This window comes from Trichomycterus rosablanca, chromosome 3 (genome assembly GCF_030014385.1).
Source record: "Trichomycterus rosablanca isolate fTriRos1 chromosome 3, fTriRos1.hap1, whole genome shotgun sequence".
Classification (NCBI taxonomy): domain Eukaryota; kingdom Metazoa; phylum Chordata; class Actinopteri; order Siluriformes; family Trichomycteridae; genus Trichomycterus; species Trichomycterus rosablanca.
The window spans coordinates 8,424,754-8,442,500 of record NC_085990.1 but is presented as its reverse complement, the minus strand read 5'-3'; the positions used below and the strand labels follow the sequence as shown (position 1 = coordinate 8,442,500).

Genomic DNA, 17,747 nt, shown 5'->3' with positions numbered 1-17,747 from the left:
GCGGCTGAGGGTTCCATCTGTGGACCGGAGATGGTAAACAACACATTTACAGTACAGAGATTCGTGATGCTAACATAAATAACTAGCTTACTTCAATATTTATTTTAATTTGAATGTACGGTAGAATAAACTGCTGTAGGTTGAATGGACGGTAGTATACACTGCTGTAGGATGAGTGGACAGCAGAATAAACTGCTGTAGGTTGAATGGACGGTAGTATACACTGCTGTAGGATGAGTGGACAGCAGAATAAACTGCTGTAGGTTGAGTGGACGGTAGTATAATCTGCTGTAGGTTGAGTGGACTGTAGTATAAACTGCTGTAAGTTTAGTGGACAGTAGTATAAACTGCTGTAGGTTGGGTGGACGGTAGTATAAACTGCTGTAAGTTTAGTGGACAGTATTATAAACAGCTGTAGGTTGAGTGGACAGTAGTATAATCTGCTGTAGGTTGAGTGGACTGTAGTATAAACTGCTGTAAGATTAGTGGACAGTATTATAAACAGCTGTAGGTTGAGTGGACAGTAGTATAAACTGCTGTAGGTTGGGTGGACGGTAGTATAAACTGCTGTAAGTTTAGTGGACAGTATTATAAACAGCTGTAGGTTGAGTGGACAGTAGTATAAACAGCTGTAGGTTGAGTGGACTGTAGAATAAACTGCTGTAGGTTGAGTAGATGGTAATAGAAAGTGCTGTAGGTTGAGTGGACGGTAGTATAAACTGCTGTAGGTTGAGTGGACGGTAGTATAAACAGCTGTAGGTTGAGTGGACAGTAGTATAAACAGCTGTAGGTTGAGTGGACAGTAGTATAAACAGCTGTAGGTTGAGTGGACTGTAGAATAAACTGCTGTAGGTTGAGTAGATGGTAATAGAAAGTGCTGTAGGTTGAGTGGACGGTAGTATAAACTGCTGTAGGTTGAGTGGACGGTAGAATAAACTGCTGTAGGTTGAGTGGACGGTAGTATAAACTGCTGTAGGTTGAGTAGATGGTAATAGAAAGTGCTGTAGGTTGAGTGGACGGTAGTATAAACTGCTGTAGGTTGAGTGGACGATAGATCAAACTGCTGTAGGTTGAATGGACGGTAGAATAAACTGTTGTAGGTTGAGTGGACGGTAGAATAAACTGCTGTAGGTTGAGTGGACAGTAGTATACGCTGCTGTAGGTTGAGTGGACAGTAGAATAAACTGCTGTAGGTTGAGTGGACGGTAGAATAAACTGCTGTAGGTTGAGTGGACAGTAGTGTAAAATGCTATAGGCTGATTGGTGTGTGTGTGTGTGTCTCAGTGGTGTCGTGGTGGAGAGTGTGTAAAGCGGAGTGATGGAGGTCCACGTCTTATTCGTGGTAGCTGGTCCGAGTGGTCTGATTGGTCCAGCTGCTCCAGGACGTGTGAAAGTGGTGTGATGTACAGAGAGAGACACTGCATCAGTCCTGAGTGTGTACACACACACACACACACACACAGTATATCTATATCTATATACACCGATCAACCATAACATTAAAACTACCTCCTTGTTTGTACACTCACTGTCCATTTTATCAGCTCCACTTACCATATAGAAGCACTTGTAGTTCTACAATTACTGACTGTAATCCGTTTCTTTACATGCTTTTTTAACCTGCTTTCATGCTGTTCTTTAATGGTCAGGACTCTCCCAGGACCACTACAGAGTAGGAATTATTTAGGTGGTGGATTATTCTCAGCACCGCAGTGAAACTGACATGGTGGTGGTGTGTTAGTGTGTGTTGTGCTGGTATGAGTGCATAAGACTTCAGGTTTTCTGTCTTTCTGACCATCTCTCTGTAGGAGTGTGTATGGACGGAGTGTGTGTGATGGTCTCTCTCGACAGTATAAACTGTGTAACACAATCGCCTGTCCGAAGGGGGCGCTGGATTTCAGAGCAGTTCAGTGTGCCAAATTTAACAGCAAACCATTCCGTGGCCTCTACTACAGCTGGAAACCGTACACACACGTCAGCGGTGAGCACTCACACACACATTCTGATTAAAATAAATGTTAGTGTGATTTTTTTTATCATTGTGTTTTTCCTCAGATCAGGAAGTGTGTAAGCTGTACTGCTTTGCTGAGGGCTACGATTTCTTTTTTGCACTGTCGAGTAAAGTGCATGATGGGACACTGTGTACGAAGAACAGCAGCAATGTGTGTGTCCAGGGCATCTGTGAGGTAATGTGGTCTAGAGCACACCAGCATAGGTTACTGTACCTGTAGCAGTCATCATTTCTGAAGTGTTAAATGCTGCTGCTATGAAGGCATTGTAGATAATAACTGTTTAAACACTTTAAATTTCTCAGCTGCAGTGTTTTACCGTTACACAACTACCAATATTTGTTGAGTGAATAACACCAAAAAATATCAGTAAGAAAGTGCGTAACCACTTGGTTTTCATTTTCATTCTACAAAAAAAGGGACAATCAGGGTAATTCCGTTCATGCACAATCTTCACATGATACATTCTTATTTTCCATTATCTTCTTTTCATCTTTACTGTTTTTTATCTTTGTAATTTTATGCAAACAATAAATATCTCAACTTTTTTTTTCACAGAAAGTGGGTTGTGACCAAGTCTTGGGTTCAACAGCAGCACTGGATATGTGTGGTGTCTGCAATGGCAAAAACTCCACCTGCAAAGTCTACAAAGGCCAATACACCAAACAGCATTACTCCAACAGTAAATCCAAAACACCAAACAGCATTACACCAAACATAACACCAATACACCAAACAGCATTACTCCAACAGTAAATCCAAAACACCAAACAGCATTACACCAAACATAACACCAATACACCAAACAGCATTACTCTAACAGTAAATCCAAAACACCAAACAGCATTACACCAAACATAACACCAATACACCAAACAGCATTACTCCAACAGTAAATCCAAAACACCAAACAGCATTACACCAAACATAACACCAATACACCAAACAGCATTACTCCAACAGTAAATCCAAAACACCAAACAGCATTACACCAAACATAACACCAATACACCAAACAGCATTACTCTAACAGTAAATCCAAAACACCAAACAGCATTACTCTAACAGTAAATCCAAAACACCAAACAGCATTACACCAAACATAACACCAATACACCCAACACAATTACATTAAACATAACACCAATACACCAAACAGCTTACTCCAACAGTAAAGTCAAAATACCAAACACCATTACACCAAACATAACACCAATACACCAAACACCATTACATCAAACATAACACCAATACACCAAACACAATTACATCAAACATAACACCAATACACCAAACACAATTACATTAAACATAACACCAATACACCAAACACAATTACATCAAACATAACACCAATACACCAAACACAATGACATCAAACATAACACCAATACACCAAACACAATTACATTAAACATAACACCAATACACCAAACACAATTACCTTAAACATAACACCAATACACCAAACACAATTACATTAAACATAACACCAATACACCAAACACAATTACATCAAACATAACACCAATACACCAAACACAATTACATTAAACATAACACCAATACACCAAACACAATTACATTAAACATAACACCAATACACCAAACACAATTACCTTAAACATAACACCAATACACCAAACACAATTACATTAAACATAACACCAATACACCAAACACAATTACATCAAACATAACACCAATACACCAAACACAATTACATTAAACATAACACCAATACACCAAACACAATTACATTAAACATAACACCAATACACCAAACACAATTACCTTAAACATAACACCAATACACCAAACACAATTACATCAAACATAACACCAATACACCAAACACAATTACATCAAACATAACACCAATACACCAAACACAATTACATTAAACATAACACCAATACACCAAACACAATTACATTAAACATAACACCAATACACCAAACACAATTACATTAAACATAACACCAATACACCAAACACAATTACATTAAACATAACACCAATACACCAAACATCATTACACCAAACATAACACCAATACACCAAACAGCATTACTCTAACAGTAAAGCCAGCACACCAAACAGCATTACACCATCTTAACGCCAACACACCAAACAGCATTACTTCAACAGTAAAGCCAACACAAAACAGCATTACATCAAACATAACACCAATACACCAAACAGCATTACACCAAACTTAACGCCAACACACCACACAGCATTACTCCAACAGTAAAGCCAACACACCAAACAGCATTACACCAAACAACACCAATACACCAAACAGCATTACACCAAACTTAACGCCAACACACCAAACAGCATTACTCCAACAGTAAAGCCAACACAAAACAGCATTACGTCAAACATAACACCAATACACCAAACATCATTACACCAAACATAACACCAATACACCAAACAGCATTACTCTAACAGTAAAGCCAGCACACCAAACAGCATTACACCATCTTAACGCCAACACACCAAACAGCATTACTTCAACAGTAAAGCCAACACAAAACAGCATTACATCAAACATAACACCAATACACCAAACAGCATTACACCAAACTTAACGCCAACACACCACACAGCATTACTCCAACAGTAAAGCCAACACACCAAACAGCATTACACCAAACAACACCAATACACCAAACAGCATTACACCAAACTTAACGCCAACACACCAAACAGCATTACTCCAACAGTAAAGCCAACACAAAACAGCATTACGTCAAACATAACACCAATACACCAAACAGCATTACACCAACAGTAAAGCCAGCACACCACACATCATTACACCAAACATAACACCAATACACCAAACAGCATTACACCAAACATAACACCAATACACCAAACACCATTACATCAAACATAATGGCAATACACCACAGTGTTACTCTCATCATAATGCCAAAACACCAAACAGCATTACACCAAACATAACACCAACACACCAAACAAGCATTACTCTCATCATAACATTAATACCTCAAAACACCATTTCTTCAACCGTAAAGCCAAAACACAAAAATCTAGAAGTTTAAATCATGAGATCTGTAGTTTATAAAGATGTTTTTTCTCACCTTATGTACAGTGTATCACAAAAGTGAGTACACCCCTCACATTTCTGCAAATATTTTATTATATCTTTTCATGGGACAACACTATAGACATGAAACTTGGATATAACTTAGAGTAGTCAGTGTACAACTTGTATAGCAGTGTAGATTTACTGTCTTCTGAAAATAACTCAACACACAGCCATTAATGTCTAAATAGCTGGCAACATAAGTGAGTACACCCCACAGTGAACATGTCCAAATTGTGCCCAAAGTGTCAATATTTTGTGTGACCACCATTATTATCCAGCACTGCCTTAACCCTCCTGGGCATGGAATTCACCAGAGCTGCACAGGTTGCTACTGGAATCCTCTTCCACTCCTCCATGATGACATCACGGAGCTGGTGGATGTTAGACACCTTGAACTCCTCCACCTTCCACTTGAGGATGCGCCACAGGTGCTCAATTGGGTTTAGTCCATCACCTTTACCTTCAGCTTCCTCAGCAAGGCAGTTGTCATCTTGGAGGTTGTGTTTGGGGTCGTTATCCTGTTGGAAAACTGCCATGAGGCCCAGTTTTCGAAGGGAGGGGATCATGCTCTGTTTCAGAATGTCACAGTACATGTTGGAATTCATGTTTCCCTCAATGAACCGCAGCTCCCCAGTGCCAGCAACACTCATGCAGCCCAAGACCATGATGCTACCACCACCATGCTTGACTGTAGGCAAGATACAGTTGTCTTGGTACTTCTCACCAGGGCGCCGCCACACATGCTGGACACCATCTGAGCCAAACAAGTTTATGTTGGTCTCGTCAGACCACAGGGCATTCCAGTAATCCATGTTCTTGGACTGCTTGTCTTCAGCAAACTGTTTGCGGGCTTTCTTGTGCGTCAGCTTCCTTCTGGGATGACGACCATGCAGACCGAGTTGATGCAGTGAGCGGCGTATGGTCTGAGCACTGACAGGCTGACCTCCCACGTCTTCAACCTCTGCAGCAATGCTGGCAGCACTCATGTGTCTATTTTTTAAAGCCAACCTCTGGATATAACGCCGAACACATGGACTCAACTTCTTTGGTCGACCCTGGCGAAGCCTGTTCCGAGTGGAACCTGTCCTGGAAAACCGCTGTATGACCTTGGCCACCATGCTGTAGCTCAGTTTCAGGGTGTTAGCAATCTTCTTATAGCCCAGGCCATCTTTGTGGAGAGCAACAATTCTATTTCTCACATCCTCAGAGAGTTCTTTGCCATGAGGTGCCATGTTGAATATCCAGTGGCCAGTATGAGAGAATTGTACCCAAAACACCAAATTTAACAGCCCTGCTCCCCATTCACACCTGGGACCTTGACACATGACACCAGGGAGGGACAACGACACATTTGGGCACAATTTGGACATGTTCACTGTGGGGTGTACTCACTTATGTTGCCAGCTATTTAGACATTAATGGCTGTGTGTTGAGTTATTTTCAGAAGACAGTAAATCTACACTGCTATACAAGTTGTACACTGACTACTCTAAGTTATATCCAAGTTTCATGTCTATAGTGTTGTCCCATGAAAAGATATAATGAAATATTTGCAGAAATGTGAGGGGTGTACTCACTTTTGTGATACACTGTATGTTAGACTACTACAATGTGGTGACAATCCCACGAGGAGCCTTCAGCATTCGGGTAGAGGAGATAAACATCTCTAGATCCTATCTGTCCCTGAGGAACACACACAGAAAGTACTATCTGAACGGCCATTGGAAACTGGACTGGCCTGGGAGCTACTCCATCGCTGGATCTGTTTTTGACTACAAAAGACCCTACAATGGTCATGAGAGTTTAATCTCTGCTGGGCCCAGTAATGAAACCCTGGTAGTAGAGGTACGGCTAGTTTAATACATCAAAAATATGGCAAGTTACAACAATGACAAGTTACTTGTTTTTGACATTAATCTGACTTTTAAGTAACTCACTTACACACTCACTCCTGCACTTTCCTCAAATTATAATTTTGATTGTATTTCCTGTTTTCAGATCCTGCTGCAGGGTTTGAACCCGGGGGTTCACTGGGAATACACACTTCCTAAAACCAGCTCGGAGAAAAGAACAAAACCTAAACATAGATACACTTGGGCCGTCGTTGACTCTCAGTGCTCTGCTACCTGTGCAGGAGGTATGAACCTTCACCTCATACATTATTTCTAAAAAACATTGGGACACATATTGGGTGTCTCAAGTGACCTTTAAGTGAAATCTCAAACCCAAATATATAGCTTTGGAATGTATTTGAACCTCAATTGCAAGAATCAGGTAAGTGGAGGATGTATTTGCTGCAGGTCAACTCTATAACAATGCTTGTGGCTTTGGTAGAATTCCAACAAGCTCATAGTCAGGTGTCCACATACTTGTGACCACATAGTATATATAAATACTAATAACCACTTTGGATTTTCATTAGTAAATAATGACTGAATGAAATGGCATGACTTGGGTGTATGGTGGTGATGGCAGTGATGGCAGTGATGGCGGTGGTGATGGCAGGGGTGATGGTGGTGATGTTAGTGGTGATGGCGACGATAGTGCTGACGTGTTCTCTCTCTGTGCTGATGTTTCAGGTGAGATGAGGTCGAAGGCGGTGTGTTATAAAGATCGCAGAGTTCAGGTGAACACGTCTTATTGTAATTCAAAATCTCGACCAAGAACTAGCGGCATTTCCTGTAACACCCAACCCTGCCCTGCCAGGTAAGACTGACCATTCAGATCTGGAGCTTTAGTCAGAATGGTCTCGCAATTCCAGTCGTCATTCTCACTGGAAAATGTAGTAATAAACATTGCTAAAAATTGAGCACAACCACACCCACAGTTTGTTTAAACCTGTTTGAACAACAACACATGTAAACCATCTCACACTTAAAATATCAAATCAAGTAAATGTTTGATAAATAGACCTACCATTTGATTTGATTCTCCTGGGCCCAGTCTGCTAATTCTTACTCAATCACACATTGTTTACAAAAAAAAGATTCCTGGCTGCATCTCAAATCACACTGTGAGTGCTATATAGTGTGAAACTATACCATTCACAGAACTTTTATTAGGTAAACTATTTGCTACACTAAAGAGCGATTTGGGACGCAGCCTGCTTCAGCTACTGAATTCATGCTTGTGAGTCTGATTAGCTTTACTTTTTCAATAGAATTTGTAGAAATTGTTTCTGTGGGAATTTGCCCTCATTAATTTAAAATAACAATTGTAAAGTCAGGTGCTAAGGGCCTGGCTTGCAACCGATGTTCCAATTCGTCCCAATTGTGCAAAATGGAGTATGGTCAGGGCTCTGTACAGGCCACTGTAAGCGGGTTCCTCAACATCAAAAAACTGTTGCCACAAATGGGTGTGGCTAAATACCTGAACCAGAATGTGCAGCAGTTTATGTGCAGTATATTTTTGGACACACCAGAGCAGAAGCACACACAGCATGTATTCCTTCAAACAGGGTCTGAGTACATCTCAATATTTTTGCACATCACGTAAATAAGAACAGGATCAGATTTAAGAAGTGACATCATGTCTGAGTTTAGTTACACGGGTCAGTAGATCAGATCGGATCAGATCACATCCTTGTTTAGATGACTGTCTATGTGTGTGTGTGTGTGTGTGTGTGTGAGGTGTAAAGCCAGAACACCCACCCTGTACTAAATCGAGGGTCATCAGCGCTGCTTTATGAGACACACTGTAGGCACTACCACCCTGTTCAGTACCCTCAGTAGGGTGTGATCAGGTCAGTCTCGCCAAATTGGGACATGCTGAAGAGAAATGAAAACAAATATAAACTATACAGTAGATACACTATACAGTACAGCCAAAAGTATGTGAACACCAAGTGTTTGTACCCTTTCAGTAAAAAGAGCATTTGCAAGGACAGGCACTGCTCCAGTTCATTCCAAAGGTGTTGAGTAGGGCTAGGTTCAGGGTTCTGTGCAGGCTACTGAAATTCCTCCACACCAAACTCCAACAGAGCCTTCCCCAAACTGTTGACACAAAGTTAAAAGCATATAATTTATTTTATGTAGTAGATTTTGTACAGGGCGGCACAGTGGCTCACAGCAAGAAGGTCCTGGGTTCAATCCCCAGGTGGGGCGGTCCGGGTCCTTTCTGTGTGGAGTTTGCATGTTCTCCCTGTGTCTGCGTGGGTTTCCTCTGGGAGCTCCGGTTTCCACCCACAGTCCAGAAACATGCAGTCAGGTTAATTGGAGACACTGAATTGCCCTATAGGTGAATGTGTGTGTGTGTGTGTGTGTGTGTGTGTCTGCATTGCGATGGACTGGCGCCCCGTCCAGGGTGTTACCCTGATTGGATAAACGGTTAATACAGTGAGTGGTTTTGTACACCAGTTAGCAATAAGTGTGGGTAAAACACCTGAACACACTATTTAAGAGGGGTGTCCACATAATTTTGGCCATATCCTACAGACAGACACATAAAAAATTTCCAGAACTAAAGCATTCAGTGTGAACTCCAAAGGCCTGCACAGAGCCCCGACCTCAGCTAAACTTGGGATGAATTGGAATGCTAATTGTGAGCTAGGCCTTCTTATTTCCACTCACACCCTCCAAATTCTTTCCCAGAGGAGTGGAGGCTGTTACAGCTGCAAAAGTAGGGGGACATGATATTATTGCTTTATCTGCACTATTGATCTCATACTGATCTAACTGTGTGTGTGTTCACACAGCTGGATCATGGGAAACTGGAGTGTGTGTAGTCGTACCTGTGGATCAGGTGAGCAGGTGCGGCAGGTGCAGTGTGTACAGAGACTGACTCCCACTCAGGTAAAGGAAGTGAGTGATGAGCAGTGTGTGGAGCCTCCTCCTGTTCGTACAAACACCTGTAACACACACACCTGCCCACCCATGTGGAGCACCGGCGCCTGGACTCAGGTGAGAACACACACACACCTTATACAGCTGGAAGTGAGGTCCATAAAGACGTGGTTTAATGAGGTTGGTGATGAGGAGCTTAAAAGTGTGGAACACTTCAGTTCTGACCTTTGGGCGGCACAGTGGCTAAGTGGGTAGTACTGTCCCCTCACAGCAAGATGGTCCTGGGTTTGATCCCTAGGTGGGGCGGTCCGGGTCCTTTCTGTGTGGAGTTTGCATGTTCCCCCGGTGTCTGCGTGGGTTTCCTCCAGGTGCTCCGATTTCCTCCCACAGTCCAAAGACATGCAAGTGAGGTGAATTTGAGATATTAAATTGTCCATGACTGACAAATCTTGTGTAATGAGTAGCTACCATTTCTGTCATGAGTGTAACCAAAGAGTGTAAAACATGACGTTAAAATCCTAATAAACAAACAAACAAACAAACAGTTCTGACCTTTAATGAAGGTCACTTGAAGTGGTTTGGACATCTTACAAGAATGTTAGACAGGATGTCTCAGATTGAGCAGTTTTGAGCACATCCCAGGGGACCAGAGGGCAGAACCACAACCCACTGGAGGGGATTATATCTCACATCTGGTCTGGGAACATCTGGGGTTCTCCCAGAACAAGCTAGAATCTGTGGCCAAACATATTGAAGTTTGGGCTGAACTGCTCTTCATGGTGGCTTTGTGTAAGATTTTGGATTTTGTGTCTATTGGAATTTGTGCCATTTTAGTCAGAAGACCATTTGTGCAGTCTGGCACACACTTGAAGGTCACTGGAGTTGCTCCACACCAACTCATGATTCCATGTCTTTAAGGATTTTGCAGACCTGAACACAGGGATGTATGTTTTTGTGTGTACCAGTGTTCCCGAAAGTGTGGAAGAGGTGTGAGAACACGGACGGTAGTGTGTTTGAGCAGAACTTCAGGATTTCAGGATCGTGTTTTACCTGATAATGAGTGTGTGTTCCTGCCCAAACCACCCAACCAGGAGAACTGTATATTGAAACCCTGCCCAAAACCACCTATAGCACAGTGGCTCATCTCCACGTGGACACAGGTAAACATGATAGATAAATAAATGGTGAATTGATGGATGCATTAATGGATGAATGGAAAGATAAGTGAATAGATGGATGGATGGATAGATGGATATAAAGATAAGTGAATAAATGGATGGATGGATAGATGGATATAAAGATAAGTGAATAAATGGATGGATGGATAGATGGATATAAAGATAAGTGAATAAATGGATGGATGGATAGATGGATATAAAGATAAGTGAATAAATGGATGGATGGATGGATGGATAAGTAATTAAATGGATGGATGGATGGATGGATAAGTGAATAAATGGATGGATGGTTGGATGGATGGACAGGTGAACTGATGAATGGATGGATGGAATTATAAGTGAATAAATGGATGGATGGATGGATGGATGGACAGGTGAACTGATGGATGGATGGATGGATGGATGGATGGATAGATGGATGAAAGTATAAGTGAATAAATGAATGGATGGCTGGATGGACAGGTGAACTGATGGATGGATGGATGGATGGATGGATGGATGAAAGTATAAGTGAATAAATGAATGGATGGATGGATGGACAGGTGAACTGATGAATGGATGGGGGTGGATGGATGGAATTATAAGTGATTAAATGGATGGATGGATGGACAGGTGAACTGATGGATGGATGGATGGACAGGTGAACTGATGGATGGATGGACAGGTGAACTGATGGATGGATGGATGGAATTATAAGTGAATAAATGGATGGATGGATGGATGAAAGTATAAGTGACTGAATGAATGGATGGATGAATGGACAGGTGAACTGATGAATGGATGGATGGAATTATAAGTGAATGGATGGATGGATGGATGGATGAATGGACAGGTGAACTGATGAATGGATAGATGGATGGATGGATGGATGGAATTATAAGTGAATAAATGGATGGATGGACAGGTAACACATTTCAGACAAATTTCCTCTTAGCATAATGTGTAAGTTTTTTGTTTTTCTCTTGATCTTGGAGGAGAAACCATTGTTCCATCAACTTATTAATTAAGTGCAGTCATACTAGCCCTGTATATGGGCACAGAGAAGTCAGCAGGTGTAGTCGATCATAATCAGTAATGAGGAATTAGGAGACCATGCCAGGAAAATAAAAGGCATTATAAAACTGTCTACACTACTTGTGGTCACAGGTGGATGAACATATGAATAAATGAAGATGGAAAGCTTGTAAGCTGCTGTGATGTCCTCATATCCATTGTGTGTGTGTGTGTGTGTGTGTGTGTGTGTGTGTGTGTGTGTGTGTGTGTGTGTGTGCGTGTGCAGTGCTCAGTGACGTGTGGTAGAGGTGTGCAGGTTCGAACCCTGCAGTGTGTAGAGAAGAACATGGAGGGGAAACAAAAAGAACTAGCAGCTAAAAAATGCTCTCACCTGCCCAAACCTTCAACCGAGCTGCAGAGAGTGTGTGTTCAACCCGACTGCATCAACACACTCGCACCATACTACACACCACGCTGGTACACATCATCCTGGTCTCAGGTGGGTTCACACACACCAAACTTCATACATCTGTGTGGGATCAGTTCATAGTTTTAGTCTGATGTGAGACTAACAGTCCAAATAAGGTCAAGTACAAGAAACCCAAACTACGAGCATCAGTCACATAAGTGGCAAGACTTTAGGGAAGGCCCTCCTGCATGACTGTGTGTGTTTGTGTATGTGTGTGTTTAGTGTACAGTATCATGTGGTGGTGGTGTCCAGGTTCGATCTGTACAGTGTCTGCTGTATGGTCGGCCATCATCAACGTGTGCCTTTAGTCTGAAACCGGCCATGTCTCAAATCTGCAACACCAACTTCTGTCCTCGGCACCACCAAGGTACCACCCTCACACACACATAAACATTGAAAACACAATATAAGATTACCAATTTTTGGTTGTCCACATCTAACCATACTGTATAGCATACATTGTGTGTGTGTGTATGTGTGTGTGTGTGTGTGTGGGTGTGTGTGTGTGGGTGTGTGTGTGTGTTCTCCTTTCCAGACGGTGTGTGTAAAGACTCATATAGCTGGTGTCACCTGGTTCTCCAGCATGGAGTGTGTAACCACAACCTGTACAGAACTCAGTGCTGTCAGTCCTGCTCACAATCCAACTTCTGATCCTGGATTAGCATGTTAGCGTGCTGGAGTTCAGAGAACAGACCCACAGACTGAGGTTTGTGTGTCACATCAGACTGAGAAACCGAGATCAGATTCCAGCTGAAGACGCCGTGGAGGCTGACATGAAGGAGAAACTGATCAGATGTTGTGTATACTCCGTCAGAAGAAGGGTGCAGTGAGAAGTTTTTGGACATGCACCAATCCTGAGCCTGAGTTGAATGGTTGTGAGATATGAACACATGGGGAAAATATGAAAACTAGAACATGAATATGAGAACCTGTGAAGTCTGGAAAGATTATCACCGTGGACTAAGTGTCATAATTGATACTGTTTATAATAAAAACAATAAAAATACAACTATTACCATTATTGTCCATTTATGTTCTGTGCTATATATATATATATACACACACACACACTTTATAACCATATAAACACAGACATACTATATAACCATATAATCACACACACACTATATCACCATATAAACACACACACATTGTTTCACCATATAATCACACACACACAGTATATAACCATACACACAAACACTATATCACCATATAAACACACACACATTGTTTCACCACATAATCACACAAACATTACATCACTATGTAAACACACACACTATATAACCATATAAACATACATACTATATCACCATATAAACACACACACACACACTATATAACCATATAAACATACATACTATATCACCATATAAACACACACACACACTATATAACCATATAAACATACACATACTGTATCACCATATAAACACACACATTGTTTCACCATATAATCACACACACACACACACACATTACATCACCATATAAACACACACACACACACACTATGTAACCATATAAACATACAAACTATATCACCATATAAACACACACACACACACTATATAACCATATAAACATACATACTATATCACCATATAAACACACACATTGTTTCACCATATAATCACACACACACACATTACATCACCATATAAACACACACACACTATGTAACCATATAAACACACACACACACACTATATAACCATATAAACACACACACATTGTTTCACCACATAATCACACACACACAAACATTACATCACTATGTAAACACACACACTATATAACCATATAAACATACATACTATATCACCATATAAACACACACACACACTATATAACCATATAAACATACATACTATATCACCATATAAACACACACACACACTATATAACCATATAAACATACACATACTGTATCACCATATAAACACACACATTGTTTCACCATATAATCACACACACACATATTACATCACCATATAAACACACACACACACACTATGTAACCATATAAACATACAAACTATATCACCATATAAACACACACACACACACTATATAACCATATAAACATACATACTATATCACCATATAAACACACACATTGTTTCACCATATAATCACACACACACACATTACATCACCATATAAACACACACACACTATGTAACCATATAAACATACATACTATATCACCATATAAACACACACACACACTATATAACCATATAAACACACATACTATATCACCATATAAACACACACACACACTATATAACCATATAAACACACATACTACAGTATATCACCATATAAACACACACACACACTATATAACCATATAAACATACATACTATATCACCATATAAACACACACATTGTTTCACCATATAATCACACACACACACACACATTACATCACCATATAAACACACACACACTATGTAACCATATAAACATACATACTATATCACCATATAAACACACACACACACACACTATATCACCATATAAACACACACATTGTTTCACCACATAATCACACACACACACATTACATCACCATATAAACACACACACTATATCAGCATATACAGAATATAACCATATAATCACACACACATATGACCATATAAACACACGCACACACACACTATATAACCAAATAAACACACACACACTATATAAGCATACACACAAACACTATATAATCACACACACACACTATATTTGAGTTCAAGTGTTTCAGCCACACCCACTGCTAACAGGTACAAAGTCAATGAAAAAGGCGCTTGGGTGGCACAGCAGTCTAACATGCTAATACACGACTGCAGAGTGTTGGAACTCACTAATTTGAATCTCGGCAGAGCTACCGACCTGGCTGGGTGTTAACACAATTGGGCATGTTTAAAAAGGGGAAGGCCAAATACGTCTCTTCTGGCTGTTGCTTTCCAGGGCCAGTCTTGGCGCCTGCACACACTACCTGCGCCTAGTTCACACTACACGATTTTTGCCCTGATTTTCGCTCGCCGACTGGTCGCCACTAGATGTGGCAGCTCCGAATCTACTCAGCGTTCACTCGGGGATCGAAACTCGATTCTCGATCGCGATGTGTGAACTGTTCAACGACTCGATCCGAGCGGCTCACCGAGCGCTCTCACATACCCTTTTTCCACCGACTCGGTTCCGGTTCCGTTCTGGTTCCCGAACTTGATTTTGCACCGGTTTCGCGTGTTTCCACTGAAAAAAAGAGGTTCCAGACAGTGAACTTGCGTTCTAATCTGGCACCACAGAATACTTGCTTTTCGTCCATTTGTGGGCGTGTCACAGTGTAGAGGGTTGAAGTGGACGTTTTCACATGAGACATTATAACATTATATAGAATTTAAACCACTTTCATCTTTTATAGTTCAACTGATTACATTTTGAGTTTGCCACTGATATTCGCTGATCTTTTTAAAGTGATGAACTGTTTGATATGACGTGGGAAAAGCGACCCGGACAGTACAAACACCGCTTAACGTAAAAAATAAAGCTTAACGTGGCTTGTTGTACTAAAACAATGACCGATGAATTTGGGCAGTACAGAGCTCTTATAACAAGTAATAACAGAGAGAAATTGAGTGTTTCTGTGTAGTACTTTTAGTACATTCAGCCACATTACACTTTATTTAGGTGAAGCTTTTTGCGGATTCAGAACCCCGAGCTGCAGAACCACCACACGTGAAGTAAATCCATTTAAACACAGACACATGTGGAGCTTTCATACTGGATTTGATGGTTATTTTACACTAATGTTTGTTCGTGTCGTGGAACTTTAATGATGTTTTATCGCTCAAGCCTGAGCGCTGAGCAAATCGGCTATTTACGCCGAGAGTCGCGGTGAAAGCGAAGCGCAAAACGCTTCTCAAGTCAATGAACTAAAGAAAACAACAACTGCGACAAACACGTCTACGTCTTCTTATCACCAACAGCTGATCGATGCTTTTTACATAAAAACGAACATCTGTAACAACAGCACAAATGCTCACAGTTCTGGGCCATATCCGGCATGCCGGAACTTTTTGTGTCGGCCCACATCCAGCAGTCAGATCTGGCCCGGTGTCAAAATGAATGACGGTTAGATTCTGGCCCATATACGGCTGCCCGGATCCCAGCCATGACTGCCAGCAATAAGCCAGCACTTAACCACCTGCTAGCCAGAACAACATTATCGGGCTGAATATGGCCCAGTTCTCGCTACTACAAGTGTTCTTGCTACACTAGTACAATTGCTCCTTATTAATTAACTACTAATAATAATGTATTAATAAGAAGACGAAGATGAAGAGTAAGAATAATAAGAATAATAGTAACAAAAATGTACACACATTAAGCACTCAGTGTTTGTACATCTCTTGTAAGCATTCTGAGATATTACATATGAAAATACTCTGTAAAATATATATACTTTATTATAATTAAAAGTAAAAAAAAAATATATATATATATATATATATACTGTATATATATATATATATATATATATATATATATAGAGAGAGAGAGAGAGAGAGAGAGAGAGAGAGAGAGAGAGTACAATTAAAACAGTAACAGAAAAAAACAAATGTACACCAAAACAATTTTTAAAATATTTTTTTCAAGTATTTTTATTTATTATAAGTTTGCCAAAAAATAATGTTTTGTCTTGCCATAATTGACTGCCGATCTCCTGCCTTCTGTCTCCTGACACTGGTCTGTTATTCTGGAATGAAAACAAAAACAGAATTTGATGCTATTTTTCACAGATCAATGTAGATCTTATTCGTCTTGTTCAAAATTTTCAGTTCCAGTTAAAATATCTGCTGCACCAGTTATGATGGGAAAGAAATGTTGAATAAGACTTACTTTAAATATGTTTGCCTGGTTAATAATGGTTCATTGGTTCACTCTGGCAGCAGGAGTGGCATCACTACAAGCATTATACAGAACAGTGCTAGAGCAGAAGAAACAGTGCCTTTAGTAGGCTGAAGAACATAAGCACAAACTTATAAGACTTGTAAATATGTGCTTTAGACATGATAATGTGCTTTTTTGATGGTAACATTTTACAGTATCCCTAATCAATCATGAAAATGTCTTTCAAACTGTATATGTTCATTAATGCAGCTTTTGTAAACATCTTACCAGGA

General features: G+C 40.5%; 1 protein-coding gene across 1 annotated transcript in view; it reads left to right on the top strand.

Moving 5' to 3' along the window:
- The window catches only part of LOC134310888 (A disintegrin and metalloproteinase with thrombospondin motifs 16), a 31,225-nt gene extending 17,659 nt beyond the window's left edge, over positions 1-13,566 (top strand). The window contains exons 11-23 of the mRNA XM_062992615.1: positions 1-33; positions 1,285-1,433; positions 1,809-1,981; positions 2,056-2,186; positions 2,568-2,691; positions 6,737-6,981; positions 7,135-7,273; positions 7,716-7,842; positions 9,830-10,034; positions 10,883-11,077; positions 12,375-12,587; positions 12,780-12,924; positions 13,093-13,566. The exon at positions 1-33 is cut by the window's left edge and continues 63 nt beyond it. Of these exons, the coding sequence (XP_062848685.1) occupies positions 1-33; positions 1,285-1,433; positions 1,809-1,981; positions 2,056-2,186; positions 2,568-2,691; positions 6,737-6,981; positions 7,135-7,273; positions 7,716-7,842; positions 9,830-10,034; positions 10,883-11,077; positions 12,375-12,587; positions 12,780-12,924; positions 13,093-13,208 (1,995 nt within the window). The 3' untranslated portion in view covers positions 13,209-13,566. The remainder of the gene's footprint in view (positions 34-1,284; positions 1,434-1,808; positions 1,982-2,055; positions 2,187-2,567; positions 2,692-6,736; positions 6,982-7,134; positions 7,274-7,715; positions 7,843-9,829; positions 10,035-10,882; positions 11,078-12,374; positions 12,588-12,779; positions 12,925-13,092) is intronic.
- Positions 13,567-17,747: the final 4,181 nt, after the last annotated feature.